Source organism: Peromyscus eremicus, chromosome 17, assembly GCF_949786415.1.
Source record: "Peromyscus eremicus chromosome 17, PerEre_H2_v1, whole genome shotgun sequence".
Classification (NCBI taxonomy): Eukaryota; Metazoa; Chordata; class Mammalia; order Rodentia; family Cricetidae; genus Peromyscus; species Peromyscus eremicus.
This window is the reverse complement of record NC_081433.1, coordinates 58389224-58417177: the sequence shown is the minus strand read 5'-3', so window position 1 is coordinate 58417177 and position 27954 is coordinate 58389224. Positions and strand designations below refer to the sequence as shown.

General features: G+C 50.9%; 1 protein-coding gene across 1 annotated transcript in view; it reads left to right on the top strand.

The window, feature by feature from the left end:
* Med26 (mediator complex subunit 26) overlaps window positions 1-26945 on the top strand; it is a 43954-nt gene extending 17009 nt beyond the window's left edge. Inside the window, exons 2-3 of the mRNA XM_059244265.1 lie at window positions 24451-24525; window positions 25056-26945. Coding sequence (XP_059100248.1) covers window positions 24451-24525; window positions 25056-26675 — 1695 coding nt within the window. The 3' untranslated portion in view covers window positions 26676-26945. The remainder of the gene's footprint in view (window positions 1-24450; window positions 24526-25055) is intronic.
* The last annotated feature ends 1009 nt before the right edge of the window (window positions 26946-27954 follow it).

Genomic DNA, 27954 nt, shown 5'->3' with positions numbered 1-27954 from the left:
GCTGGCCTTGAACTCCTGACATTTCTACCTTAGCCTCCCAAGTGCTATGTGACTATGGCCAGCCACGTATGTTCTGAATCATCTCAGAGTAGTTTTTACCTATTACATGCTGAACAATATGTGTGTGGTTGCTGTACTGTATTGTTGAGGAAATGGCTGGCAAGGTGCCTACCTGACGACCTGACTTCTCCCTAGACACACACAGTGCAGGAGAGAACTGATGTCTGCAAGCTGTCCTCTGACTGCCACACATGCATACATAGTGTACATACACATAACATGTGAGAGGAAAAAACCAACTTCATTCACAGTATCAGGGCTTTTGCAGACTTCAGGGCTCATAGGTACAGCCCTGTTAGCGTATCTTCGGGTGTCCTGCATTCCCACCAGTGGCTGGCTTCCTGAGGCTGGGAAGAGCTGCCTGCTCTACACCATTTGCTCCAAATGTATACATGAGGATCTACAGAAACCAAGATGGGATAAATAATGGGATAAATAAAGTCAACAGGAAATAGTGTGTAGAATTTTCTTTTTTTAAAAAAATTTTATTTATTTTATGTGCATTGGTGTTTTGCCTGTGTGAAGATGTCGGATCCCCTGGAACTGGAGTTATAGACAGTTGTGAGCTACCATGTGGGTGCTGGGAATTGAACCCCGGTCCTCTAGAAGAGCAGCTAGTGCTCTTAACTGCTGAGCCATCTCTCCAGCCTTGAGTTTTGTTTTGTTTAAGTTTGTATAAGTTAATTCTTGATAACTGATTCCCAAGGTTCTTGAGAGCAGCTCTAGCACCCATACTAGCTTGGATGGGACAGGACTCCCACGGTGCTGAAGAGCACAAGGTTTGGTGTGTACAGGTGGAGAACTGGCTGCCCTGGTGCCTGTTGACTCTAGCTGGGTTGCAGGCTGCAGGACAGTGTCCGCTCTTGCAGCTGGCTTCTGGAATGTTTCTCTCCTTTCTCCTTGACCACATTCTTTGCAGACTGAGCTGGGACACAGGTTGTGTTTGGTCTGGAGCTTGACTGGGGGTTCTAGGGCTGTAGGGCTTAGGTGGCCTGCTCTCCTGGCTCGTCAGCATAGCTCTTAGTGCATCCACACTGTGAACCCTTCAAGGAAGGGGCAGGACAGGCAGAACTGTCTGTGTACCTGCTTGCTCCCCAACAGGAATGGTGTGTTATTTTCTTCATCATTAGCATTGAGCACTCTAGTCTGTGCCCACCTGTCAGCACTGTGCCAGGATATAACCCGGATGACTTTGGACCTGTGCCTGCAGATGGCTTTCCCCCATGTTGGAGAGCAGATGCCTCCCCTTGGGAAGCCAGCAGCTTATCTCCTGGCCACTCCACCCAGGTGGCTGACCTCACCACTGGGCTACTCAGAATTAACTAGGCCTCGGAATGCCATTTGTTCCCCTGCTCTCTGAGAGAGGAAACCATCCTCACGGCATCTTCAGGCTGCTTTGTGCCAACAGCATGGGTTTCTTTTTCTGGTTAGTCAAGTGCCTAGAGTCACAGGAGCCTTTCCTTCTGGCAACCATGTTCCTCCTGACCATGCCCATCTGGAGGTGGCCCAGACCAGCGGCTCTGGATGGTGTACTTGACTGGCTTGCATTTGTAGTGAACGATGGAGAGGCAGAGTTGGCCTGTGGGATGACATAGGCTTCAGCTTGTTGTGCTAAGAAAGACACGTGGTGAAGTACTTGATGATCACAGGGCTGCCATTGCTGCTACTGCTCCCTTCTGAGGGTCTTCATCTGGAGGATGAACCTTTTGTCCCCCTCCTCCAGCACTCATGGGTCTGCTCTGTGCCCATCTCCTTCCATCCTCAGCATCTTGTATCTGCTCTTCTCCCCATTTGCCTGTATGTGCAGTCTGCTGTTCATGCTATCCTATCTGGATATGTCTGTGAGGAGCTGGGGGTGAAGCTAGGCTCAACTCTGTGTGCCTCCAGTCACGATGGCTGGGTGGAGAGATAGAGCACTTGCCTAGCTGATTCCATTCCCAGCACCCCTCCCCCCCAAAACTAACAAATATGGGGCTAGCTGCTTTTGTAGAATTCCTAGCACTGATGTGGTGGCTCATAACCATCTGCACCTACAGTTCCAGGATGCCTTCTTCAGACTCTAAGAATACCAGGTATGCATGTGGTCCACGTATATACACACAGGCAAAACACACACACACACACACACACACACACACACACACACACTAAATTAACTAATTAATTAATTAATTTTATAAAATGAAAATAAATGCCCACGGGGGCCTTCCTCTTCTGTGTTCTGAGTCTGTCCTCTTCTGTGTTCTGTGTCTGTCCAGTTACCACAGTTCTCTTTGTGGACCTGTCATTTCCTTACAGCACAGGTACCTATTTCAAGTTGACTTTGAGATAGAAATCTGACGTGTGTCTTGAGCCTTAGGATGAAGTGCTCTGTTGTCTTTGTTCTGAGCTGCATTTTGATCCATCTGACACCTGTGTGACTAGAGTAGTAGTTTAGAGGATATTCCCCTACCTTAAAAACCCAGTCAGCCACACCCACTTCAGCTCACACATGGCACCCCAGCTGGTGATGGCCTTGTAGGCAGCTGGTCCTGTTATGTATAGTGAGGTGTGTTTTCCTCAGTTCCTCTGGAGAAGACAAAGTTCAGAGGTCCTGAATGGACATGTTTTCAAGCCCCACCCCCCAAGTCTAGTCCTGTGAACCTTGTGGCCTTGGGCAGGCCTTGATTGTTGTACATTTGTAAAATGCAGCCTCCTTCCCCAGATGGATTTGGGACTATGTCTTTGCAGTGGTGGCCCAGTATGTGCTTCCTAGGATGGGTAAAGGTGAAGACACAGTGATGGAGTAGTTTTTGCTTCCAGTGGGAAAGTTACCCCAGGACCCTCTTACTAGAATGAGGACATGTGTAGCTAGAGTTTTCCTGCCTGGCCCACAGTCAGGACAAATCTCTCTCACCTGCCAGTCCCACAGCCTCTCAGACCCGACCAAGTAAACACGGAGACTTATATTACTTACAAACTGTATGGCCGTGGCAGGCTTCTTGCTAACTGTTCTTATGTCTTAAATTAATCCATTCCCATAAATCTATACCTTGCCCCGTGGCTCGTGGCTTACCGGCATCTTCACATGCTGTTTGTCATCGTGGCGGCTGGCAGTGTCTCTCTGACTCAGCCTTCCACTTCCCAGCTTTATTCTCCTCCTTGTCCCGCCTATACTTCCTGCCTGGCCACTGGCCAATCAGTGATTTATTTATTGACCAATCAGCAACACATTTGACATACAGACCATCCCACAGCAGACGTGGGTAAAATTTACATGGATCAGCAGCAGATGGAAGCAGTGAGTCCCATCAAGCCTTCTGCAGCCCAGTGACTGTGGGTAGTTCTGTCCCTTCTTAGAGCATTCCTTCCAGCACTGGCCTGATCCTCTGTAGGACAGACTCCCAGTGGCTCACAGCTCCCAAGAGCCTTAGCATCCACAAGTGGCCTTGTGATCTTGAGGCTGTGGATACTATATACTATTCTTTGATTCACCTTGGTTTTCGGAACATAGTAGTTAAGGCACTGTTGACAGCTGTCCTTGATACAGTGTCTCCTGTCTTGGGGGGAGGGAGACCTATGGTAGGAATATAGTATATGTTCCACACATAGAAGATATAGCCCAGAACATTAGGAGGTAGTATGTTCGGCTTTTAAATGAATTCCAAGCTAACACTGGATGTGATGGTGCAGGCCTTTAATCCCAGCACTTAAGAGGCGGAGGCAAGTGAATCTCTGTGAGTTCAAGGCCATACAGTCCCAGGACAGCCAGAGATATAGAGACTTTGTATCCAAAACAAAACAGAAACAAACAAAAAACACTAACAATAAGTTCCACGCTAGAATTGTGTTTTAGTTTGGTTTTCTTTGCTGTAATGAAGACCATGACCAAAAGCAATTTGGCAGGAGGTGTGGGGTTGTGTGTATTTGTCTGTCATCAGGAGAAGCCAAGACAGGACCTGAAGCAGAGGCCATGGAGGATGGCTGCTTACTGGCTTATTTATTCTTCCTGACCTGCTCAGTTTGCTTTCTTTCCCAGGACCATCTGCCCAGGTGTTGCTGCCCACAGTGGGCTGCGCCTTCCCACATCAATCAAGGAAATGACCCATAGGCTTGCCCACAGGTCAGTCTGATGGGGGCATTTTTTCTTCTTCAGTTGAGGTTCCCTCTTCTCGGATGACTCTAGCTTGTGTCAAGTTTATAAAAAACTAACATAGGCCAGGCTGGGCATGGTGGTGCATACCTTTTATAGTCCCAGCATTTGGGAGGCAGAGACAGGCGAATCTCTGTGAGTTCTAGGCCATCCTGGTCTACAGAGTGAGTTCCAGGACAGCCAGGGCTATACAGAAAAACCCTGTCTCAAAACGAAACTAAACCAAACAGAAAAAACTAACATACATAGCCTGTATCCCTGCGCTGAGGCTGCTAAGGCTGGAAGGTTGCTTGAGCCCAGGAATTTAGTGCCAGTTTGGCCAACACAGTGAGTCCCTGCCCAGAAAAATACATTCTGGCATTCAGGGCAGTTATTCTCCCAGCTAAGTCACTTCCCGTGGCATGTCAGATTCATATGGGTCTTGTGGCTTCCTTCAATAAAAGCTTAATAGATACTCTGATAGGCATCAAGGGTCACTCTCCTGGAATGGCTTCCTGAGGCATACTGACAGAGCTGTCTCCCATGTGCCTGAAGGCACATAACATAGGCCTATCAGGCACTAAAAATGCCTGGTGGAGGATTCTGTAGTAACAGATGTGCAGGGAAAGCTAATGTGAGTATCCCTTGCAGGCAGAGTAAGTGGCCTTCAACAGCTTTACTCAGAGCCTGTGCCTGCAGGATGTGCACTGGAAGTTTTGGGTTTTGTCAGCATCACTGGGTCAGAGGGGCCTCAGTTCACAGATCCCCTCTGTGTTACTCAAGCAGCCATGTTCAGGTGTGGGAAGGAACTCAGAGGTAGAGTTGTTGTGGCTCCAGGCCTGCTAAGCCAAGACTGGGGACCTGGAGAGAGTGCCTGTCCATGTCTCTCAGACATCAATGCACCTGCCATTAGGTGCTTGTTGTATATGGGTATGGAGTTTGTGACTACGTCACAATAGGCTGAGGTCCATTGCCTAGGAATTTCTACAGCTCCTGCTGGGTTCTGGAGTACTTAACAAGCCTCTATTTAACTGCAGCCCTGAGCTGATGTTTCCATGAATTTCCAGGTCCATGAATGGGGGGAGACCCACATGCTCCCAGGAAGGTGACTTGCTCAGGCCCTCAAAGCAGGAGGTAGTTCTGTCATGGTTCATCAGGGCCTAGCACCCTTCTTTTTTGATTGCCCCTGTTTAGGGTCATGTGACCCCATCAGTTGCAGTTCTCTGTGCAAAAGAGCAGAAAGCCCAGAAATGACTTGGGGACCACTCGGTATAAAGGTTTTTAGCAGAAGGACCGTTTAAAAGCTCAGGCATTGATGCTCAGCTAGGATCTCATACCTGGCTAACTGTGTATCTGACTTGGGATAAAATACACATGCCACGTATACAACTTGACTGCAGATGTGTTTACTTATTGAGTTGATTGACTTTCTGGGCTGACCGTGTTCTGTCCATCAGTCTACATAGATGCTGGCTACATCTATATGTTGGCAACTGTGGATAGTGCTGCTATGAGTAGGGATTTGATCTGGTCCAGATTCTTACTTTCAGTTCTGTGGGCAGTGTATTAGTTACTTCTCTATTGCTGTGATAAAACAAGGCCAAAGCCACTTCTAGAAGGAAGAGTTTGGCTCTTACCCAGAGGGTTAAGAATCTGACACCATTGAGCTGGGGTGTGGTGGCACACACCTTTAATCCCAGCACTTGGGAGGCAAATCTCTGAGTTCGAGTCTAGCCTGGTCTACAGTTCCAAGTTCCAGAACAGCCAGGCCTACGAAAAGAAACCCTGTATCAAAAAAACAGGGTGGCGGGGAGGCAGTGGCGCTGGAGAGATAGCTCAGCAGTTAAGAGCATTGGCTGATCTTCCAGGGGACCTAGGTTCAATTCCCAGCGCCCATAGGGTGGCTCACAACTGTCTGTAACTCCAATTCCAGGGGATCCAATAGCCTCACATAGACATACATTCAGGCAAAATACCAAATGCACATAAAAATAAATAAATATAAGTGGAGGGGGTTGGTCTGACACCATTGTGGTCTGGAAGCATGGCAGCAGGCAGGCATGGGGTTCTGCCTTGAAATAACCTCCACCAAGAAATGAGACTACTGCTTTCCAGTTTAGCCTTGGGATTTCTTTTTTTGTCTTGTTTTGTTTTTTGTTTTTTGTTTTTTGTTTTTTGTTTGTTTGTTTTGTTTTTGTCTTTGTTTGAGATAGGATTTCTCTTTGTAAAAGCCCTGGCTGTCCTGGAACTCACTCTGTAGACCAGGCTGGCTTTGAACTCACAGAGATCTGCCTGCCTCTGCCTCCCAAGTGCTGCACCACCACCGCCACCACTGCCCGGTGCCTCGGTAGTTCTTAGGGCAAGACAGAAGGCAGTCACAGTTTCTGCCAAATATTCCAGGAATGGTCTCCAGCCTAGCTGCTGATACTGTTCCTTCTGAAACCTTGAGCTGGGCCTTCACAGTCCACATCACTCAGCACTATTGTCTTCCAGGTTCCTACTCACATAATTTAGAAGCCCTGCTTAATAGCATTCAACCATTTTTCTAGTTCAAAGTCCCAGTCATCTACATTCCTCCAAAAACCAGCATGTCAGGCCTGTCACAACAATAGTCTGATACTTACTTTGTCACTTTTCTGTTGCTGTGATAAAACACCATGACCAAGAAGAAAGCCTATTTGGGCTTATGGTTCCAGAGGGTTAGAGGCCATGATGATGGAGCAGAGGGAGCAGGTATGGCTGGAGCGGTTGAAGGCTCACATTTTAAACTACATACAGACACAAGGGGGGTTGCATACACACACACACACACACATACACATCACAAAGCCTGACCTCTCGCTGACATACTATTTCTAGCAAGGTCACTTTTTGGGGGGGGAGGAGGTTAGGTTTTCTGTGTATCAGCCCTGGCTGTCCTGGAACTCATTCATAGACCAGGCTGGCATCGAACTCACAGATCTGCCAGGCTCAGCAAGGTCACTCTTAAACCTTCCCCAAAAGTGCCACCAACTGGAGACCAAGTATTCAAATACATGACATTCAGATCACTACAGGCTGTATGCCCAGCAGTGGCATTTTGCTTTTGGAACATCATCCTTGCATCTTGGAAAGGTCTTGGGGAGATGGAGTCCCTTGAACAGGGCATCGCATGGGAGAGGGCACAGGTAGAGAGTACCCACCTTAGGCCCTGTTCATTGGTGGCTGATGGGGGAAGTTCCAAGCAGCACGCTTGGTTACTGGAGGTGGCCTGAACACACAGGGAACAAACAGGGCTCTAGGCCCTGTTCTGGTGGCATTTTTGTGCCTTATGAAGACTGTACAGTCTTTGTTGGTTGATAACTCTGGTGTCCCTCATTCCCTGAGCAGCTTGTGCTCAGCCCCATTTAGTGAGGGACCACATAAGCCATCAGGAACAGCTGGCATGTACTGACACTAGGTCCTCAGTGTCCTTCAGTTGGGGGTGGTGGTGACCAAATTACCCTCCTCCACTCCCTCATGTGCAGCCTCCTATCCTAGCAGCCTGTGTGGTATTGGTTTTCTGGCCTATGCCTGGAACCTCCCTCCTGCTTACAACGTTACCCCTTCCTGCCCCTCATCTCATTCCCTAAAGCTAGCCAGTGCTGTTTGCCTGGCATCCTATTAGGCAGCCAGAGCAAGCTATTGAAAACTGCAGACTGAGCCTGTCACTTATCAGGCAGAGCATAGCCCTGGGTTTCTCCCTAAACACTGAATCCCACCTGGCCTGGTGCTCTTTGCTGCCCAGCCACCCTCCCCTTCTGGACACGACTCCTCTTCCTGATCACCCTGTACACTCCCACTTTCTCTTTAGCTCTCAGAGACTCCCTCTGTTGCCCCTCATTGGAGGCCCCCAAACACCCCAAGCTTCCCAGCCCAGCCCTATCTGCACTGTTTGAAGTGCTTTTAATCAGGCGTCTGCACCCTTTGAGGTCAGCAGTGAGCTGTGCTTCACAGCCACAGGCTGTGTGTTGCTGAGGAAAGGAGCTGAGTGGATCACCTGTGCCCCAATCCCAGCTGTATGATCCCAGCCAGATCAGTTAGATGACTTCTCAATCCCTTGGTTGGCTACTTCTCAATCCCTTGGTTGGCTACTTCTAAGAAGGCATGGTCATTTATGGAGTTCCTGGAGGAAATGCTTAATAGTAAAGTAGTGCCTGCTTGCTTTCACTGAGGCTGAGTACCCCCCCCCCCCCACCACACACACACATATACAGTGTTTGCCGCAAGACCCCAAGAAGTCTCTCAGCTCATGCTTGGATAGTGCAGAGATGTGAAAAAAAGGTGGTGTTGGAGACATTGGCAGGAGGCAGGGACCTGGGGAGTGTCTAGGAGTTTAGAAAGAAGTTTCTGGAGTTGGTGACCGTGGTGGAACAGTTCTTGGTCAGAAGGTGTGGGGCCACTGTGCATTTTAAGGAACCTGGAGGATTGCTGTTAACTCTGATGAGAGCCCAGGCTACACCAGCTATGTGTAGGCTGGGTAGAAGAGTATCCTGAGGCCAGGTGCAAGCTGATGGCTGGAGGCAGGAAGGGTTGCTACCGAGGATGTGTGAGAGCGAGGCTCCAAGGTGCCAGGGAAGGGATCTTGTTCTCTTGGGCTGGTTGCTTTAGAGCTGCTGTTCTTGCTGCTGCCAATGGCAGCATACAGGATGTGCTTCTCTGTTTTGGGCAGCTGAGGGCAGGAAGGAGTTTATTTCTGTGTTGGGTGATTTAGTTATGTACTTTGGTGGGGGACTCTGCTCTAGGGCAGAGTGCCACTATCTCTGCAGTCCTCAGAGTCCTGACCCTACAGCTGGGAAAGAGAATAGCCCAGTAGGGCCCCTGCAGGTGCTGTATACAGTGAGACCTTTGTTTAGCCAGCCTAGTGATGCAGGTAAAGGGGCTTTGAGGGGCATTGCTGGGCTTGGCTGGTTGAGCCAGGGAAATTGGGTATCCTTGGACTGCTTCTCAGAGAGGATGGGAATTGCAGCCCGACTCACCCACATCTGCCCTACTATGAATTCTTGAGGTACCCATCTTCCTCAGAACCAGATGAATTCTGGTCCTCTATTACACACACTGGCACATCACAGACTCTCTGTCCTTCTTATTTCTCTACTTCAGCCCTGCCTTCTACCTTCCTCCTCCTCACTTAGGTCTTTATGTGCCCTGGAACATTCTATCTTGTCTCCACCAGCAGCAAGGGGTGCTGGGAGGCAGGGCTTTTAGGACTGTTGTTTTGTACTCTGTGGGAAGCCCCCAAAAGAAATCCTGGAGAAATTGGATGAGAAGCAGGACAGGAAGGCAGCAGGGCCTCAGGGTTCCAGCCTGGGCTACACAGGAAGACACTATGTTAGAAAACCGGGGGAGGGGAGTGTCTAACCAGATGTAGGCAACATGGTTAAGTACAAGGCAAGGACCGTACATGCTCCGCAGCCAGGTAACTGTATTCTCACCTGGTGAGGCAGATACTGTCACCCTCATTTTGCTCAGGAGGTTTGAGTCGGATCCAGAACTTGGTTTCTGGTTTACTTCCTAGTGAATATGTTACATTTTTATGACTTGGCTTTATTTCCCATTTTAGATTTTTTGTGCATGCGTGTGTATTGGCAACTTTTGTGAGTTTGTTCAGTCTACCATCTGGGGATGGAACTGTCCCTGTATCTGCTGAGTCATCTTGCTGGCCTGTGATAGTTTCTGGTGACAGGGTTTCTCTGTGTAGCCTTGGCTGTCCTAGAACTTGCTTTGTAGACCAGGCTGACCTCCAACTAAGAGATCTGTCTGCCTCTGCCTCCTGAGTGCTGGGATTAAAGGTGTGCACCTCATCTTCAGTGTTACCTGTTGTGAAGGACAGAGGGAAATAGTGGTAAAAGCTACTCCCCTCCAGGAAGAGCTGGAGTAACACATGGGATCATGCTAGGCAGAGCTGGGGCCATGTCCTTCCCTGGGAAGTGGGGATCCAGTCATGTTTTCCAGTGGAGATCACAGCCATTAGTTAGTTCCCAGGCCACAGTTTCCATACAAATGTCCTGAAATCACCCAGCTTTCCTGGAGAGGTCCAGGCCCTTCTGTCATCTTAGCTATGTCTGGTGGACTCTCTCAGGCTTGCTGTTAGCTCTGCCACCTTGACTTGGTGGTGAGGAAGGCCAGGCTCTCCAGTGCAAGGTGTAGGGCAGGTCTGGACAACCTTTGGGTTAACCTGTCTCATGACTTGTTTGGAGATTTGGGGCTATAGTATAGAGTGCTGTGCATGAGGGCCACAGGCAAAGGAGGCTGAGCAGGTGGGAAGGGAGTCGCATGCCAAACCTCACTTAACCATCACAAAGGAGAAAGGTCTTAGGAGACTCAGTTAGGCCTTGTCACCCCCTTTCCTTTAGGAGAGAGGTAGATTTGCTTAAGCCTGCTGGCTTGCCCCAAACTCCAGGAGCATCTCCACGCTGTGCCGTCATGTCCCTGAAAGGATGATTGCTTGGTAGGACATGGCATTGGCACACAGGGCTCCAAGTTTGGGCAGGTGGCAGAGCCTCATTTTCCTTTCTGATTCTCTAAAAGAAGGGCCCATGGGTGCTGTCTGCTTGAGGCTGGATCAGAAATACAAGCAGTAGGAGTTCCTGCCGGTGGTTAGATACACGCTGCCATGCTTGTGTAGAGTCAGGACAAGTGACAAGGATAGGAGGGCAGTCCAGACACTTTGGCAGTGCTGCCAAACAGGAGAGCTCAGCTCCCTGGAGTCTTTTTCAAAAGACAGCGCATTTACACCCCCATCCCCATGATGGGACCATAGCACGATGCACAGCTGAGGATTGAAAACACTTGAGGCAGTAGCAGTTGCTAGAAAAGAATTTGGACACTTGTGGCCAACTTGAGCCACTGGGATCAGATTCCTACGGAAGAACTGAGGGAAAGAAGGAAGTGTGAAGGCATGCTTTCCAGCACTGGCTGTGGGCTGTGGTGGAAGTGGGGCCAAACGCTGGAGCAGGAGCCACACTGAGGGTTGGTTATCTCCCTGCAAATGGGGGGAGAGCAGGCATGTGTACTCTGAAAGCAAGGTGTTTAGGACACACCACGGAAATGGTTGCAATGCTTGCACCAGGACACAGGAGGCCCCTGGTGACTTGGTTCCCTACCTAGCATGGCCTTCGAGGTTAGGCCTGATGCTGGTCTCTGCACAGACTGTACTTTATACTAACATGCCCAAGTTATTGCAAGGTATCTTGTCTTGCACATTTGACAGGGATCCCAAATGTCACCACAGGGCTCTGTCCTCCAGCTTTTTAGTCATGGTGGGTTCCTGGTCTTTGGGGTTAGTTGTGCAGCCCTAACCATGTTGGGCATGTAATTGGTTCTGGGCCAGAACATAGTGCTGGTGTGGTGCTTTAGTCCTGATCCACTAAAGCCTGCTCAATGCCACATGGCCTGGTGAGCTGTGGTGGCCTGCTAGTGTGTCCTCATCCTAACCCCTGGGTGGCACAAGCTTCTCTGTTCACTGTCTTGAGACTTTCCTGTAACCAAGTTCCCACAGTGGCTGTGGTGTTAGGTCTGCACGTATTCCAGTGCCCGGCTTTGTACTTCCCACCTCCTTACATAACACTTTGGAATCAGCTCACAGTTTCCAAGAAGGTAGACTGAAGAGAGAGAGAGAGAGAGAGAGAGAGAGAGAGAGAGAGAGAGAGAGAGAGAGAGAGAGTGTGTGTGTGTGTGTGTGTGTGTGTGTGTGTGTGTGTGGTCTGCCCCCACCCCACCCCCCCACCTCCATCCTGGCACCTTCCAGGACCACCACTTTGAAAATGAAGACTCCCAAAAGCCAGTTGGCCTTGCTGAGAAAGTGTAGCTTGAAAAAGTAATAGCCCACACCACTGACTAGGGCCTCAGTAGAACAGAAGTGGTCTCTGTGCCTGGCTAGGGTCTCCCCAGCCTGCTCCAGGACAGCACGCTCAGTTGTTCATGAGACTCACTTCTGTCCTTGTCACTCCTCTTGAACAGCAGTTGGATACAGGACAAAGCGTGCTGTCCACACACTTACTTGATGTATGTAGAGCTCAGCTTGCCCCAGAAAGAAAGATCCCAAACGTTTGTAGTACTGGAGTAAACATGGCACCCAGTAGGGAGGGACCTTATCTCTCTACTAATGGGATCCCTGCTGTGTGTCATTGTGAAGTAGAAGTAAGCAAAACCTAGGTCGCTGCACTCCATCACGAGCTGGCTTGGTGTGTGTGTGTGTGTGTGTGTGTGTGTGTATGTATGTATGTATAGAGAATCAAGAGAGCTGGTGTGAGGTGAATGGGTCATTCCTGAGCGCTCTGTGCGCCCTCCCCTTGCTGGAATGGGCAGACTTTCATGGTGGATGGGAATGAGGAGGTAATGTACTGTCTTTTTGCCTTGGGCCCAGCCTGCGTGAGGGGGAGTCTGCTGCTGTTAAAATGACCATGACTTCATCCTGTTGGCATCTGACAGATGTCATTGGGGGCCAGTGTTGAGGAATTTGTTCTTTTCTTCTTGCTGCCTGTGATCAGTGACTCTGTACCATGCCTCATGCTGGTTTGTGATGGGCACCATAGATTGGTGACCCACCCTGAGAGTTGAGAGCCCAAGTGCAGGCAGACTGTGTGTGATGTGTCTGTGCCAATTGTTTGAGTTTGTGCCATCTTAGAGTTGGGATATGTAGTGATGTTGCAAAGCAGTGGTTGGTGGGGCAGTTGACTGGACCCATCCTGTGTTATGGCCTGTCACTGGTCCCACCCACAGGAGCTACCAGTATCCCTGCTGGAACCTAGGCAAATGCTCTTAGAAATGCTGGGGGAGGGTGCACGGGGTGGTAGAAGGGGCTATTGTTTCTAAATGGGCACTGCTAGCTGGTGATGGCCCCTCTCCTGTCACCCTAGGCATCCCCTTGCCTTTTATCCCATGGTGGTTCTTGTCACAGCCTGTCTCCTGTGGAGTACTTGTGAACCTGAGCTCTGCACACTTTGTGAGAGTTTTGGGTTGTCATGGAGATCCGATGAGGTTGAAGCGAGAGCCCTCAGCGTACTGTTGAGCACAGGCTGATGCTGGGTCTGGGGCCTTTCTCAGAGCTTCTATGTGCCTGCCCCTGGGAGGGGGGTGTGAAACCCCTAGAAGGTCCCTCGCTGGGAGAAGAGTATGGAAACCAGGACTCCAAGTGGCTCTTCACAGACACAGACCACACACCCAGGGTGGGGCAGTGTGCCAGGCATTCCTGCTTCTCTGTCACAGGGTGGCTGCAACACTTGCTGCAGGTGCTGTTATGGGGAGTCACTGTTTTTCTGGAAGTTAGAGCTGCTCTGCCTTTTCTGGGCAGTTGTCTCCTACTCCTGTGAAGTCCGTGGAGACACCACAGGCAGGCTAGAGATTAGGCCTCCTGGCTGTGGCACTTTTGCCTAACACAGCTACAGCACAGCTCCTGAGGGCCAAGCCTTTCCCATTCTGCTATGGACACGTGTCTGTGGGACGTGCTAAGTTCCAGAAAGAGGAGCTAGTGCTGATCGGTGCCTGATGGGGTCTGATGTGAAACTGGGAGTGTATTCTGTGTCTTTGTGTCAGTCCTTAGGAGACTCCTGGGGTTCTAGGCCCAACCTTTGTCCTCATTTTACTAGAGAGAGACAGAGCCCAAGGGACCGTTTCTTCTCCTGGGGATGGGGATGCTAGTTCTTGTCTTCTGTAACAAAGGCGTGTTCTTGCTTTGGCCTCTCCTATTTTTGTGCACTTTGCAATATCTTACTCCCAATTTTTCAGCTCTATTAAACTATAATTGACATACAATAAACTGCATTTGAAGTCTATAGCTTGATAAATTTGACTGTATTACATGTGGGGTGGGTGCATGTACAGATCTGAGGACAACTGCTTGGAGTCCGTTCTCTCTTCACCTTTACATGGCTTTTGGTGGCTAGACTTCTGTGGCAGTGTCTTGACCTACTGAGTCATCTTGTTGACTTCTTAGGATGTTCACCTTCCAAATGTAGGAAAGGCCTAGCCCTGGTGTGTGGTGGCACATGCTTGTCATGCTAGTGCTCCCAGGAGGTAAGAGGATCAGGAGTTTGAGGTCATTCACATGAATGGATGGATGGATGGATGGATGGACGGACGGACGGATAAGCCAAGTTTGCTCATGCCTTGTCAGCATTTGATAAGGTGAGTCCTTTTACTTTAGCTGTTCAGGGAGTCTGTGGTGATTTCTCATGACTGATGGTGTTGCTCACCTCTGTGTCTACTCTTTGTATCTTCCATGGTGAAAAGTCTGAATGGGCTTATCATTTGCCAGCTGGCCACCCACCTCATTTATTTGCCTGATTATTGCATTAAAGGGTTCCTGTTACTGTTGTTTTTGTTGATTTCTGTGGGGTGTGCATGCAATTCAGCATGTGTATGAGTGTATTTAAGTCAGAGAACAATCAGTAGGAGTCGGGGACTGACGGCAGGTTGTCAGACTGGGTGGACAGGGAGTCTCCAAACTCCATGTGAGTTTCAAAATGATCGTGCCACTTTCCTCAAAAGATCTACTTGAACTGACACTGATCTTGAGTTTTGGAGAGTGGAGTGTTGTGATGTAGAACCTTGGTGTCTGCACTGCTTACCTCTGCTTTATTTTCTCAGCTGTGTCTGCAAGTTTTCAGTGTTGAGGCTTTACATGTAGTGAAATTCATTTGTAGATATTTATCTTGATAATTCTTAAAGAATTAAAGTTAACATGTGTTCGTTTATTTTGTGTCATAGGACAACCTGGTGGAGTCAATTCTCTCCTGTGGGTATGGGGATTAAACTCGGGTTGTCCAGCTTGGTAACACACACCCTTACCTGCCAAGTCATCTCTTAGGCCCTTCATATTTCCTTGTTGTTGTCAGTAGGGATTGGCTTGGAGTCTTTAACTTGCGATCCTGTGGTGGAAACATCTGCCTGTAGCTCTGCTCAGATGCCCTAAGAGCTTCCCAAGGACTAAGATGCACTCAGGGTATGATGGTCACCCCTCCTTCCTGTTTGGAAGGCCTCTTCTGTCTTTTTCTTACCTAATTGCACTGGCAAGAACTTCCTGTCTGGAGCTGAGTAGAAGTGACCACCATTTCTTGTAGCTGCTCTCAGGGGAGGAGACAAGTATATGTGGTTCTCTCTGTTCCCAGCAACTGGGTTTCTCCAGGGCCAGCTGCCTTGCTGGCCCATGCTGTCTGTTGTGGTTTGGGCTTTCCCTTTGGCCTTACTCTACCCACTTACCCTGTTTTTCAGATGATAGCCACCTGCCCCATCTCCTCTTACCTCTCCTGCTTTCCTTCCTTGCTTGTTCACACAAGTGTCCTGACCTTCCTGGTGAGACACTGACAGCATGGAGGCAGGTATGTGCCAACTACACAGGGCCATTAGGTGAGGTTGGTCATGAGCCAGGCTGGCTGGCATCCTACCCTGGTGTGCAGAGAGACTCATGTCCTGTCGGGTGCAGCTCCTGGTGCTGGGTCCCTGAGCACTGCCTGCCTGTCTGTTCTGAAGTAATGCAGCTTATTTCCAGGAGGTGACAGGGAGCTGCCAAGAGAGCTCCTTGGATGATGCCTTCAAAGTGCTTTTGTGTCACTTCCTGCTCTGACCCCACCAGGTGTGGGTGGACAGTTCCATGTGAACTGTGTAGTGCACTCAGTGCCTCTGTCTCAGGGAGACAGGGTTATGGTGACACTGTTCAGACCTTGGTCCATTGGGGTGAAGGCTGCAGCCCTCCATCTTCATAAGATATGTGGCCTTCTAGACTGCAGGATTCACACAGAATAGCTTATGTTCAGGGTGTTGTTGTTGTTGTTTTGATTTATTTTTATTTTTTGAGACAGGGATTCTCTGTAGCATTGGGTAACCTGCAACTTGCTATGTAGACCAGGCTGGCCTCAAAGTCATAGAGATCCACCTGCCTCTGCCTCCCTTGGGATTTATTTATGTTTATGAATGTTTTACTCAGATGTATGTCTGTGTAGCATGTGTGTGCCAGTTATTGTCTGAGGTTAGAAGAGGGTGTTGGAGCTCTTGAATGGTTATGGATGGTTGTGAGCCACCATGTGGGTGCTGGAAAATAGAACCTTGGTCTTCTGCAAGAACAGATGCTCTTAACTGCTGAGCCATCTCTCCAGCTTGGTATTGTATTTTTGTTTGTTTTCTAGCACTCCTCACCTGCATGTTTTAGAGATGGGGGTCTCTCTCTGTAGTCTGGGCTAGACTTAACTCACTGTACTTCTCCTGAGTGTTGGGATAACAGGCATGTTAACACCACAATGAGCTAACAAGCTATGTGGTGGTGTTTGCGCATGTGCAGGAATGAATATGTGCACATGCATGTGGAGATCAGAGAAGAACCACCTATTATTGTTGTTGTTGTTATTATTGTTCTCATTTTTGAGGCAGTATGTCTCATTAGCCTGGAGCTGGCCCCAGGGGACCTGTCTGTACCCCACCTTTATCGCTGGAATTGCAAGCACACACCTTCACACAAAAGTCAGGAATTATCTCTCTGGCTCCCAAGTAGGCTATTTGAAACAACTTTTAAAGTACAAAATCCTTCAAAAAAGTACAAGCTGTAAAACTTATTTACAAAAATAATATATTTATGTGTATGTGTATGATGTGTGAGCTGCCCTGGAGGCCATACCTAGTTCCTGTGGGTGCAGCAGCCCAAGTAGTGCACAGCATGTTGTCTGTGGTTTTCCAGGCTCGTGGGAGAGGATCTGGGCTCAGGTGGGTGCCTGGTCCTGCTGTGAGCTAGTGCAGGATGCCAGGTGGCTCCCACCATCTGCTCCTGATCAGCCCAGGTGTATGTACAACCTCACTGCCTGTGCTCAGCTGGCTCAGGAGCCTGCTTCCTAACAGTTCCTGGAAAGCTGGCTTGATCTTGTTTGAGATCTGCCTTCTGTACAAGGTGTGGACCAAGTACTGTGTTCCCTCCCCTGGTGTTGGGCCATTTCCAGTCTCCCGCTGGAGCTGGTGTTCTTAGCAGCTCTTCCTAGCAGAGAGAGGCCAGGTGGAGGAGCCCCATCCAGCCTTCTGTCCTCAGACACTCAGTCACCAGGACCCTTCTGTGAGGATTGATGGTAGAAATAGAAAGCTGTGTCTTGCTTGCAAGTTTTCCAGTTACACGGGTGGAGTAGTGGCAACTCACAGATGACACTTGGGGCAGCTCTCAGTGCACTCATGAAGGGGACTGGACCCATGGTCTAGAGAATCTACTTTGCTTCTGGTTCCTGACCAAAAGCCAAAGGGGAGGGACAGTTTGTAGAGGCTGTGTGAAGATAGATTTGCCTCCCCTGCCTTTCTCTTTGCTCTCAGGTAGCTTCTGCTGCTGTTCCAAGCTCTGGACTTCTCCTTCTGGGGTACTTTATGGCATACAGTGGGTGGTCTGCATGCTGCTTGCACCCAGGCTGGGTTCTTCATCTCCTTGGCCAAGTTGTGGCGTGCAGTGGCGTGCTCTGCCTGTCAGGGCTCTTGCTTGTTTCAGGACAGGCAGGACCACTTAGATGGTGACAGGCTACTTAGATGCTGGCTATCCCTTGGGAAGCAGGTGGGTCCTGTTGATAGGGAAAGGCTTTTATAACTGCTGGCAGTGCTTGTGGGGCTGTGCCCCACTGTCCTTTCCCTAAGAAGCTTCGAGTGGGACACCTGGCCCCTATGAGTTTGAGGCACTCACTGGGTCCTAATGGAGAAAGCTGCCTTAACCAGGCATCCCAGGAGATCACATGATTCACAAGGCTGATGGTACTGGGGACGTGCACCCCAACAGGCTCCCTGGCTTATACAGGTATACGCCAAGGAAAAGCAAGAGACTGTTTCTTCCAGAGTGTGTCCTGCAGCACCCATTCTGTTCACAGATATCGTTAACAGTTCAGCTGGGGGATAGAGTGCCGGCCTCAGCAGGGAGTGCACAGCACACTGAAGGCTCACAGACTGCCTGCTTCTGGGTGCCATCTGTGGCTTGTTTTGGTTTGGAAGGCGCAGCTTGCTTGCTGATCTACACTTCCAGAGTCTTTTGAGTTCAGTAGGCTTTATAAATTTTTGTCTAGACCATTCTTAATTAAAAGAAAGAGGAAAAGAAAAGCCACCATAAAACCACAAAGACATTGTGTGTTGGTTTTTTTCAAAGGATGTTGGTGCTAAAGCTCCACCTGAGGCTGCTGGGCAGGTCCTGAGGACTGTTGCACAGATGTGGCTGCAGGGGCTGCTGGCAGGAAGTGCCTGGGAGTGCTGGCCAGATGGTGAGACACTAGGCCACCAGCAGGTTCTCAGGCCATCGCTTCGGGATCCCATCAGGCATGTCCTGGGCTGGGATCTACCTGGTCCTGGTTCTTCACTAGCTCTTGAGAAAAGGCAAATGACACAGCTCTTGAGACCAGCTGGAGGGACTTCACTCGGCTCCAAAGGGCTCTTAACTATGTACTTCTCTGCTGTTGCAGGTTGGGGTGAGTACATTTCAGGGTGCTAGCACACTAGCTGGATGAACCCCACTCTACTCAGGAAAGCAAATGGTGCATTGTGGTCAGAACCTGTGCCAGGCCAGTGGGAAGCCAGAGTTTTCTGCCTTCTGTGGTCCCTGTGGACCTCTCTGATCTTCACAGACTCCGTTTCCCCACTGTACAATAGCTGCACAATCCTTGGGTCCCATTGGTGCCAATGTCTCAGGAGTACAATGGTAACTGCCAGCATCGGGGAATTTGGTTAGCTGGGGAGAAGAAGGAGTGGTGAGCTGACCTGTGGGGACACTGGAACTCTAAAGTCTTGGTGTCTCAGTTCCCTGTTTTAACTTGTGGCTGGAAACTCCCCATGGGTAGTCAGGTCCCAGGGGTTTACCAGCAAAGCCCTGGAGTAGGATTCTGATGGTGCTGTTCTACTCACAGAGCCAAGATTCACCATGAGGCTGGATTTCTCCTGCTGGGCTTCATTTTAACGAGGACTCCAAGCTTTTTCTGGGGATGGAGTTTGCAAAGATAGTCTGGTCTTCCACTTTCTACGGCTCAGCCAAGGATGGTGGAGAACAGCTGGCAGGAGGCAGGGCCGGGCAGGCAGCACTCTCCACACAGGACAAGGTGGCTTGGCTTACACACCCCTCCATGAGATCCCCCCACCTTGGTGTCCTCCACCTGACCTCACGTACCACGTGATAGTAGTAGTTGCAATTGCTTGTGTTGTTGAGGGTTTTTTTGGGAGGCCCGCCACCCAGCTCCCAAATAAATTCACTCACGGAGGCTTGTTATATGAATGCCTAGCCTTAGCTTGGCTTAGTTTCTAGCCAGCTTTCCTTAATTTATCCTGTCTACTTTTTGCCTCTGGGCTTTTCCTATTCTCTTCTGTATCTTACTCTTACCCCATGGCTTGCTGTGTGTGTAGCTGGGTGGCTGGCCCCTGGAGTTGTCCTCCTTCTCTGGCTGCTAGATTTTAGATCCCCAATTTTCTCATTCTTTATATACTCTCTGCCTGCTAGCCCACCTGTCCTTTCTCCTTCCTTGCTATTGGCCAGTTCTTTATTAAACCATCAGGTTTTTACACAGGCACAGTAACACAGCTTCACAGAGTTAAACAAATGCAACATAAACAAAAGTAACACACCTTAAAATAGTATTCTACTACACTCTTTGCCTTCAGGTCAGAAACGAGGGCTCATTCACCCCTCAGCTTGCTAGTTCCTTGCTGGGCTTGTAGCCCCAAGAACCTGGCCAAGGCTGTGCAGATACCCTTCCTACACTTGCCAGGCCTTTCCCTGCACACATAAGTTATTGAGTTAATGCCACCCCCCTTGGATTCTGTTAGAGCGATGCAGGAGACCTGGCTCTAGTTGAGCCCTGGTAAGCTGTCAGAGTGCCATAACTCCCGGGGGTACTGTACTTTTTGGCTCAGGTCTTTCAGGAGCTCAAGAGCCTTCAGGGTTCAATGAGGTGCTCTTGGAGTCTCCACAGATGGATAGCCTTGTAGCATGAGTTCACATAGCCTGGAGGTATTGGCAGGTAAGACTCACTGTACCTCCACCTCCCAGTTTCTTAGAGCCAGAGAGACTCTAGCATAAAAGTAGAGGGAGCAGTCACTGCTTCTGATGGGTGCCACTTGCCATTTTTGGCGCTTGGCAGTGCTGGGCCTGCTGTTTTCTGTCTGGCCTGCTTCTCTTCCTCAGACTCACAGTGAGGTGAGCTCCAGGTGTCATGGGTTTGCCTAGTAGAAGCTGTGAGTCAGCACAGGCTGTGGTTTCATGGGGAATGAAGGTGAGGGTCTTTCTGTGTCCTTGATTCTTAGAGTGTCAGTCCCTGCCTGATACTAAAGTATATGCCCCTGAGATGTTAGCTTCCTGTTACCATGACAAAATGCCTAGCACAGTCAATTGAACAGGAGGAAAATGTTTTGGTGGTGGTGGTGGGGGTGGTTTTTTTCTTGCCATACATTGAAGTGGGAGCATGTGCTAGGGCATGATCATCTCATGGCAGCCAAGAAGGGGGACAAAGAACCTAATGTCTCATTAGGGCATGCACCCAGTGTCCTGGGCTCTTCCTTAAGGCCGAATTCATGAATATTCATGTTTCATCTGGGCCTGTGGTGATTGCTTGCCCCACCTTTGTATGGCCACCACAGGGATGCCACCTGCTTCCTTGGTGCCCTGCTGGCCACTGCAAATGTGCCTCCCCATGGGCATTTGAGTCACTGTGACAGGCAGGTGGTACCTACCACACTGGGTGCCCAGAAATGCAGATGAAGGAATGGACAGGGCCTGTCAGTGATGGGGAAGGGAGGGGGAGGCAGGCTTGGCCACACTGTTTGCTAAGGAAATGTAGCTTGATATCTATCTGTCCATCTGATGAACAAGTGCATGGCTCAAGGCCTGGTGCCTGAAGTCTCCTGATGGTAGAGCCATTTGGAAGGGAGCTTGGGAGTATTTGGGCACTGGGGATGAGTCCTAAAGGGAGACAGAACCCGGCTATTCCTGACAGCAGCTATAAATGACCCTTAGGCCTGCAACATGGGCTCTGTGAGCCACACACCTACCCTGAAGCCTCCCTTTAGAGCATTGCCAAGGGTTCCCCAGGCAGAGTCAGAATAGTACCGGTGAGATGAATGGATGAGTGCTGACACGCAGACAGAAGGAACTACCAAGAAACACACGAGTGGTCTGTTAGGGTGGTGGCAGTGGATTAGTCCTGAAAGCCTTGTCCTAGTAGTGGAGCACCTGAACCTACCCACCAGCTCACATCACTTCTTCAGCTCTTCCTTCCTTGCTTTCTACCTCGGCAGGTTAGCCTGCTCTGTCCACTGCTGTGGTGCCTAGTCCACTTGTGCTGACTCCAGAGTGTGGGCCTTGTAGGTGTGACAGGTGGTTCCTTGGATGAGTGGCCTGCAGTTGAAGGGGTCACAGAGGACATGGCATTTTCTGCAGGGCCCCTTAACCTCGATCCACACAACCTCCAGTAGGCACTTTGGCTAGTCTGTGCACAGCTCTGCATTTCTTGGTGCTTTCTGATGTGCCAACCCAACACCTGGTTCCCCTAGGTGTTCTGTCCCTTCCTCCTGTCCGGGAGCAGGATGATATCTGTCCAAGGACAAGGACGCTCTGTGCTGCCAGGCTACTAGGGCTTGGGTAGACTGCTCTCTGCAAGGACTGCTGACCAGGAGTATGTGGGGACCTAGGGCTCTAAATATACCAGGGTGAGGTCACTGGGTGGAGATGAAGCCATAGAGCCAGCTCAGGAGCTCAGTGGTACTGAGATCCCAGGCCAGGCACACTGACTCTGTCTTCTCTTGGGAATGACCTCCTCGTAGCACACACTTTGCATGGAATCCCACCTATCTCATGACAGAGGTGAGTATAGGAGCCATGTCTCTAGGCAGGCCACCACCCCTGGAGCAAGAGAGGCAGTGTTGTAACAGCTATATGGATATGCTTACGAACCTAGCCCCAGACAAAATATCATAAGTGGAGGCCTTTGTTCCCCAAGGAGGGGACTGGCTTGTCCATAGAGCAATACCTTGTAAAAGGCTGTGGGACAGTGTAAGGGCTGCTGTCTACTCTGTGGTCCTACAGCTTCTCTCCCAGGAGTTAGAGCCCTGAGGAAAGGAGGCATTGTGGCTACCTTCAGCTGTAAATAGACAAACTAGAAAGGCTGGGGGTGCCTGGGGCCTACAGACAGTCTACCTTCTGGTCTGGGAACCAACGTGGGCCCCTGGTACCTCACCTGGCAGACATGACTAAGGTGTGGACTGGAGACAGGAACAATTCTGGGTTACCCATGTGAGTCAGAGAACTGATGTGATCAGGATTCCGGGGCTGGCATTGAAGATGGAGGGAGGGCTGGGAGCCGGGGGACAGGGTGTCCCTGAAGCTAGGAACAGCATTTAGGTGACAGCAAGTAAGAAAATAGGGATCTGGACCTGTATGAGTAGGGAATGGATTCTCTCCAAGAGTCTTCAGCAAGGAGGCAGTTCGATGGCCCTAGGTGGGTGGGCAAGGTAATCAAAACATGCTGGGACTTAGCCAGAAGTCAGGGCAGCAGCAGGAGACTGACACCACTGACCTGCAGGTTGATCTTCTGGTCACTGGGTTGCTTGTGGTGTGCCATGTGGAGCAGCCTCCTGAGGCTAGCTGACACCCCTCCCCCAAGTGCTCGGCACCCAGGAACAGTCTACAGGGGCATGAACTGCAGCCCCATTTGTGATGATAAGAAGAGATAGGCCTAAGTGACCCTCAGCACTGATACGAGGCCATGTAGAGAGTGCATGCCAATGTGTGACATTCAGTGACTGGCCTGGCCTAATGAGTATGTGTGTGCCTAGTTCTGCCTAGGGATGTGCTTTTTTCCTTGTGACCCAGTGTTGCAGGTGATATTGTATGCTGTCAATGTGTAGCACAGGAAGGATGGAGGGGGCTTGGGACTGGCCAGCCAGCTTGGGTACCAAGAACCTGCAGTGCCATGGCACTACCACCCTGTGGGGTTCTTCAAGTGTGCAAGTGGATTACCCACCAAGTAGGTATGTATGTGTCCTGATAAGTGTTTAAACAGAGAAACTCTTCGTTTTGATAGGTTCAGTTTGTCAGTAGTTTTCTTTGATAGTTGGTGCTCTGGACCCTTCAGGAGCAACCATCATCCCACAGTTGCAGATCCTCCTGCACACTTTTTAGAGCTTGGTTTTAGCTTGCCATTTAGGTCTGGAATTCACTGAAGTAATTTTTCATGTGCATGTGTGTGGAGCATATGTGCATGCGTGCATAAAGAGGCCCAGGTTGATGCTGGGATCATCACTCACTCCTCCACCTGCTCACTGAGACTGGGTCTCTGAATCGAACCTGGAGCTCACCAACACAACTAGTCTTACTAGCCAGTTTGCTCTAGGGACCCCATCTTTCCCTTCCAAAGCTGGAATTACAGGTGGGCTGCCCTGCCACCTGGCAGGTACATGGGTTCTGGTCCTTATGCTTCACAGCAAGTCTTACCCACTCACTGGCCATCTCCTTAGCCCTTCTGAGGGAGCTCCATGTGTGTGCTTTGTTGTGTTTGCTGGTGTCCGCTCTCTCAAATGTAGTCCTCCTGGGTACACCGAGGCTGTGTGTCCCCTCTTGCTCTGGAGGCTCCTCTCCTCTTCAGCTCCTCTCACCCATGCTGTGCTGCTGTGTGTGCCAGTGTGGCTGTGCTGCTAGAATGTCCGGTCACACCAGTCACAGCTTTTCGGTCCTACTGTCTCTGGAATGACAGTCCTGGCACCTGCCCTATGAGCCTGTTGTGATTAAACAAGTCAATGATGTATAGAAGGGCTGGCTCAGAGCGGAGTCCCCAGCATGAGCCTGTGGATTGTTAGCCTCCTTGTCACCGTGAAGCTCAGAGCTAGTGCTGACCCTGCCTGTTCTGCACAGAGCCTCTCGGTGTCTCTGGCCTTCTTTCACGTTCTTTGGACTGCATTGCTGCTCAGGTGTTGTGCTCCGGAGGCCTTCCTTCTGGCCATGTGACATACATCTTAGAGTTTGTGACATCCTACTTTGTTCAGAGAAGGTCATCAGGTTGATTGGTTTATTGTGCTCATCTTGCTTTCCTCTGAGGCCTTGTATGTTATATGTGGTAATTCCTCCAGCCCCTACCCAGGAGCCTCACAGCAAAGCTGTCTTGTCAGACCAGGGGCAGATCCCTTTTCATAACACCCAGATGGCAATGGGTGAGTTAGTGTGTGCATATGGGGGTTTTGGTGGTGCTCAGTGTTGGCACCTTGCAAAGCCCTGGGCTGCTGGGCTTTCAGTGGGAGAGGGCAGACACCTGAGCTGATGAAACCTGGTTCTTGTTCTTCAGATCCGGAACATGGTGACAGTATTGGAAGTGATCTCCAGCCTGGAGAGATACCCCATCACCAAAGAGGCACTGGAGGTAAGAGCCCTGGCCCAGCCTTGGGCAGAATAGGAGGTGAGGGTAGCCCCCAGCCAGCTTCTTCCTGTGGCTTAGGCTCTTACAGTTCTTCAGGGGACCCAGTGGGCAGTGTGTCCAGGACAATGGTCTTCCCATGGGACTCTCCAAGAATGAAGGCTTCTAATCTCACAGCTGGGCTCCTTCCCATACCCTGCACACCTCAGCATTTTGGGACATGGCCTGAGCTGTGCTTTAGGTAACTGGTTTGGGGACCAGGTCTTAGGCTATGAAATGTGCTCACCCAGACACCCTGGCAGAGCAGCCATGTGGCCTCAATAGTACAGACTCTGCAGGTCCCAGGAACCAGTGGACCTGCTTTTGAGGAAGCCCATGGGACCCAAATGTAAGGATTCATGCTGCTACATAGTACTGGACATTCCCAAGCTGTATCCAAGAAGCTGGCAGTTTGGGAACGGGTAGGGAAGGGGTAAGCTCCCTTGTCCTACATGCTATGTCCCTCTTCTATAAGCATGTCACTTTCTTGGTCGTAGGAGACACGACTGGGGAAGCTCATCAATGACGTCCGCAAGAAAACCAAGAATGAGGAGCTGGCCAAACGAGCCAAGAGGCTTCTGCGGAGCTGGCAGAAGCTCATCGAGCCGGTGCACCAGAATGAGGTGGCACTACGGGCACTGGCAGGAGCTGCAGGCTCTGCCAATGGAGGCGCACACAACTGCCGGCCAGAGGTGGGAGTGGCCGGTGCCCCCAAGAGCATCCATGACCTGAAGAATCGCAATGACATCCAGAGGCTCCCTGGGCAGCGGCTAGACAGGCTGGGGAGCCGTAAGCGCAGGGGGGACCAGCGTGACCTGGGCCACCCGGGGCCACCCCACAAAGTTTCCAAAGCCAGTCCTGACCCTCTAGTCCCCAGTGCATCCCCTCTCCCCACCAACGGGATCAGTGGGAGCCCAGAGAGCTTACCCAGCCCCCTGGATGGCAGTGGGCACATGGGCCCTGAAGGCAGCCGCCTGGAGCCCAGCGAGAATGAGAAGCACAGCAGCAAGATCCCCGTGAACGCCGTGCGGCCGCGTCCCAGCTCCCCTGGCCTAAGCAAGCCCCCCGTGCCCTGCCTGCAGACCAAAGCTGCACAGCTGCAGCACCTGGACAGGGTGGATGAGCCACCAGGCCCTCCCCATCCCAGGGGTGCCTCTCGTTGCTCCTTCAGCCCCCGGAACTCACGGCACGAAGGCTCCTTTGCCCGGCAGCGGAGCTCGTACACACCTAAGGCCCCCGTGTCCAGCCCCTCCCTACGCCCCCAACCACTGGACACCACGCAGGTGCCGTCCCCACTCCCACTGGCTCAGCCATCCACGCCCCCTGTGCGGCGGATGGAGCTGCTGTCCAGTGCTGAGAGCCCTGTGCACTGGCCAGAGCAGCCCGAGGGCCACCCGCGGTTAACAGGGCCAGCCTGCAGGGTTGGGTTGTCGCCAGATTCCTCCAAGGCGGACAGTGACGCTGCCTCTTCGGGTGGCTCGGACAGCAAAAAGAAAAAGAGGTATAGACCTCGAGACTACACGGTGAACTTAGACGGGCAGGTGGCTGAGGCAGGCGTCAAACCTGTGCGGTTAAAAGAACGGAAGCTCACCTTTGACCCCATGACAAGACAGATCAAACCTCTGACCCAGAAAGAGCCAGTGCGGGCCGACAGCCCCGTATCCACAGAGCAGCCACCTAGGACAGAGCTGGACCAGCAAGAGGCTAAGGCCAGCCTCCAGAGTCCTTTTGAGCAGACGAACTGGAAGGAGCTGTCACGCAACGAGATCATCCAGTCCTACTTGAGCCGCCAGAGCAGCTTGCTGTCATCGTCGGGTGCGCAGACCCCAGGCGCGCACCACTTTATGGCCGAGTACCTGAAGCAGGAGGAGAGCAGTCGGCGAGGGGCCCGGCAGCCCCATGTGCTGCTGCCGCTACCCACGCCCACTGACCTCCCAGGGCTCACTCGCGAGGTCACACAGGACGATCTGGACAGAATCCAGGGCCAGCAGTGGCCAGGGGTGAACGGGTGTGAGGACACACAGGGTAATTGGTATGACTGGACGCAGTGCATATCGCTCGACCCACATGGCGACGATGGGCGCTTGAACATTCTGCCTTATGTCTGCTTGGACTGAGCATCTGGCCTGGCCATCAAGTGCATTCCCACCTTGCAGGGGCTAGGCTAGCCAGCCGGGAGGGCGGGCATGAGGCTCGCTCTCCACCCTCCTTTTGTGAAATGCTGCTACCAGTTTACTAACGATTGCAAAGGAAGGGCCGCTCGGAGGGCAGACGGCAGAGGGAGTCCAGAACTATAGCAAGCCAGCTATAAAGCGTTAGTCCCCCACCCAAGAAGCGGTGCGGAACCCCTCTAGCACCGAAGGCGGGGGACCTCAGTGGCAGGCAGGCAGGCAGGCAGGCACAGGAACCCTGTGGGAGAGGTTACCTTAACAGCAACAGACGCACATCTCATCTTTGCATCTCCTCCTCTTTGGCTCTGGTGTCTCTGAGGTACAGGCCGCTGTCCGGCCTCTGCCAAGCCAGTGTTTTCTTTTCCCTCGTGTTGTGCTCTAGAAGCTTCTCTGCTGTGGTGAGCCCTGGCATAGGGCGGGTGAGCCAGCTTCACCCACACTGCACAGGTGCCCACCCATTTGTATATGGTTTCAGTTCAACCCCAGTTCTTAAAGAAATGCTGCAGAAACTTCAGTTTTCTCGTTTATTTCATCCTCTTTTTCCACCTGACCACCAGCCAAATGACTTCCTTTCTTCCTCTTTTCCTCTTCACATCTCTAGAAAATGTCATCTTTCTAGAGCCCCCAACTTCACAAAGTTCCCGAGGGTGCTACTGGAGTGAGTTGCCCTGCTGGGTGAGGGGAGAGCCGTCTGTTCGCTGGAAACACTCATAACCATTCCTTTAGATTCGTTTGCCTTATGGTTGTCATAAACGCGATTTGCAAAAACAAGGAGCCTTAGTGAATGTACAGTACCTAGACTTCTGTGTCAGCGCAGAAGGGAGCAACTTTGCTATTTGGTCCAGTAAGTGGACACCTTGTGATATAAATGTGGAAATAAAAAAAAAACATTTGCACAAACCAGTTTTGGAACCATTTCTCATTTACATTTGTACTTGGTCTTTCCTGGTTTCCTCCATGGGGAAGTCCCTGGAGCCCATAGCCACACCCAGCCTTGGTGGCATCCCCTTAGCCTGCTTCTGTGGCAGCAGACAAGGTCTCTCTACCTGCCTTTCATTCATTTGGGGCCAACCTCATCGCCCACCCAGAGAAGCCACCTCCTGCAGGCAGTGTAGTGTAGCTGGTGATACCTTCCTTGCCCACCAGTACTTTGTGACATGGCTGCTAGCAACCCTGGGCTAGCAGCTGTAGGCAGGCCCAAGGCTGCCTCCATACCTGACAGGTA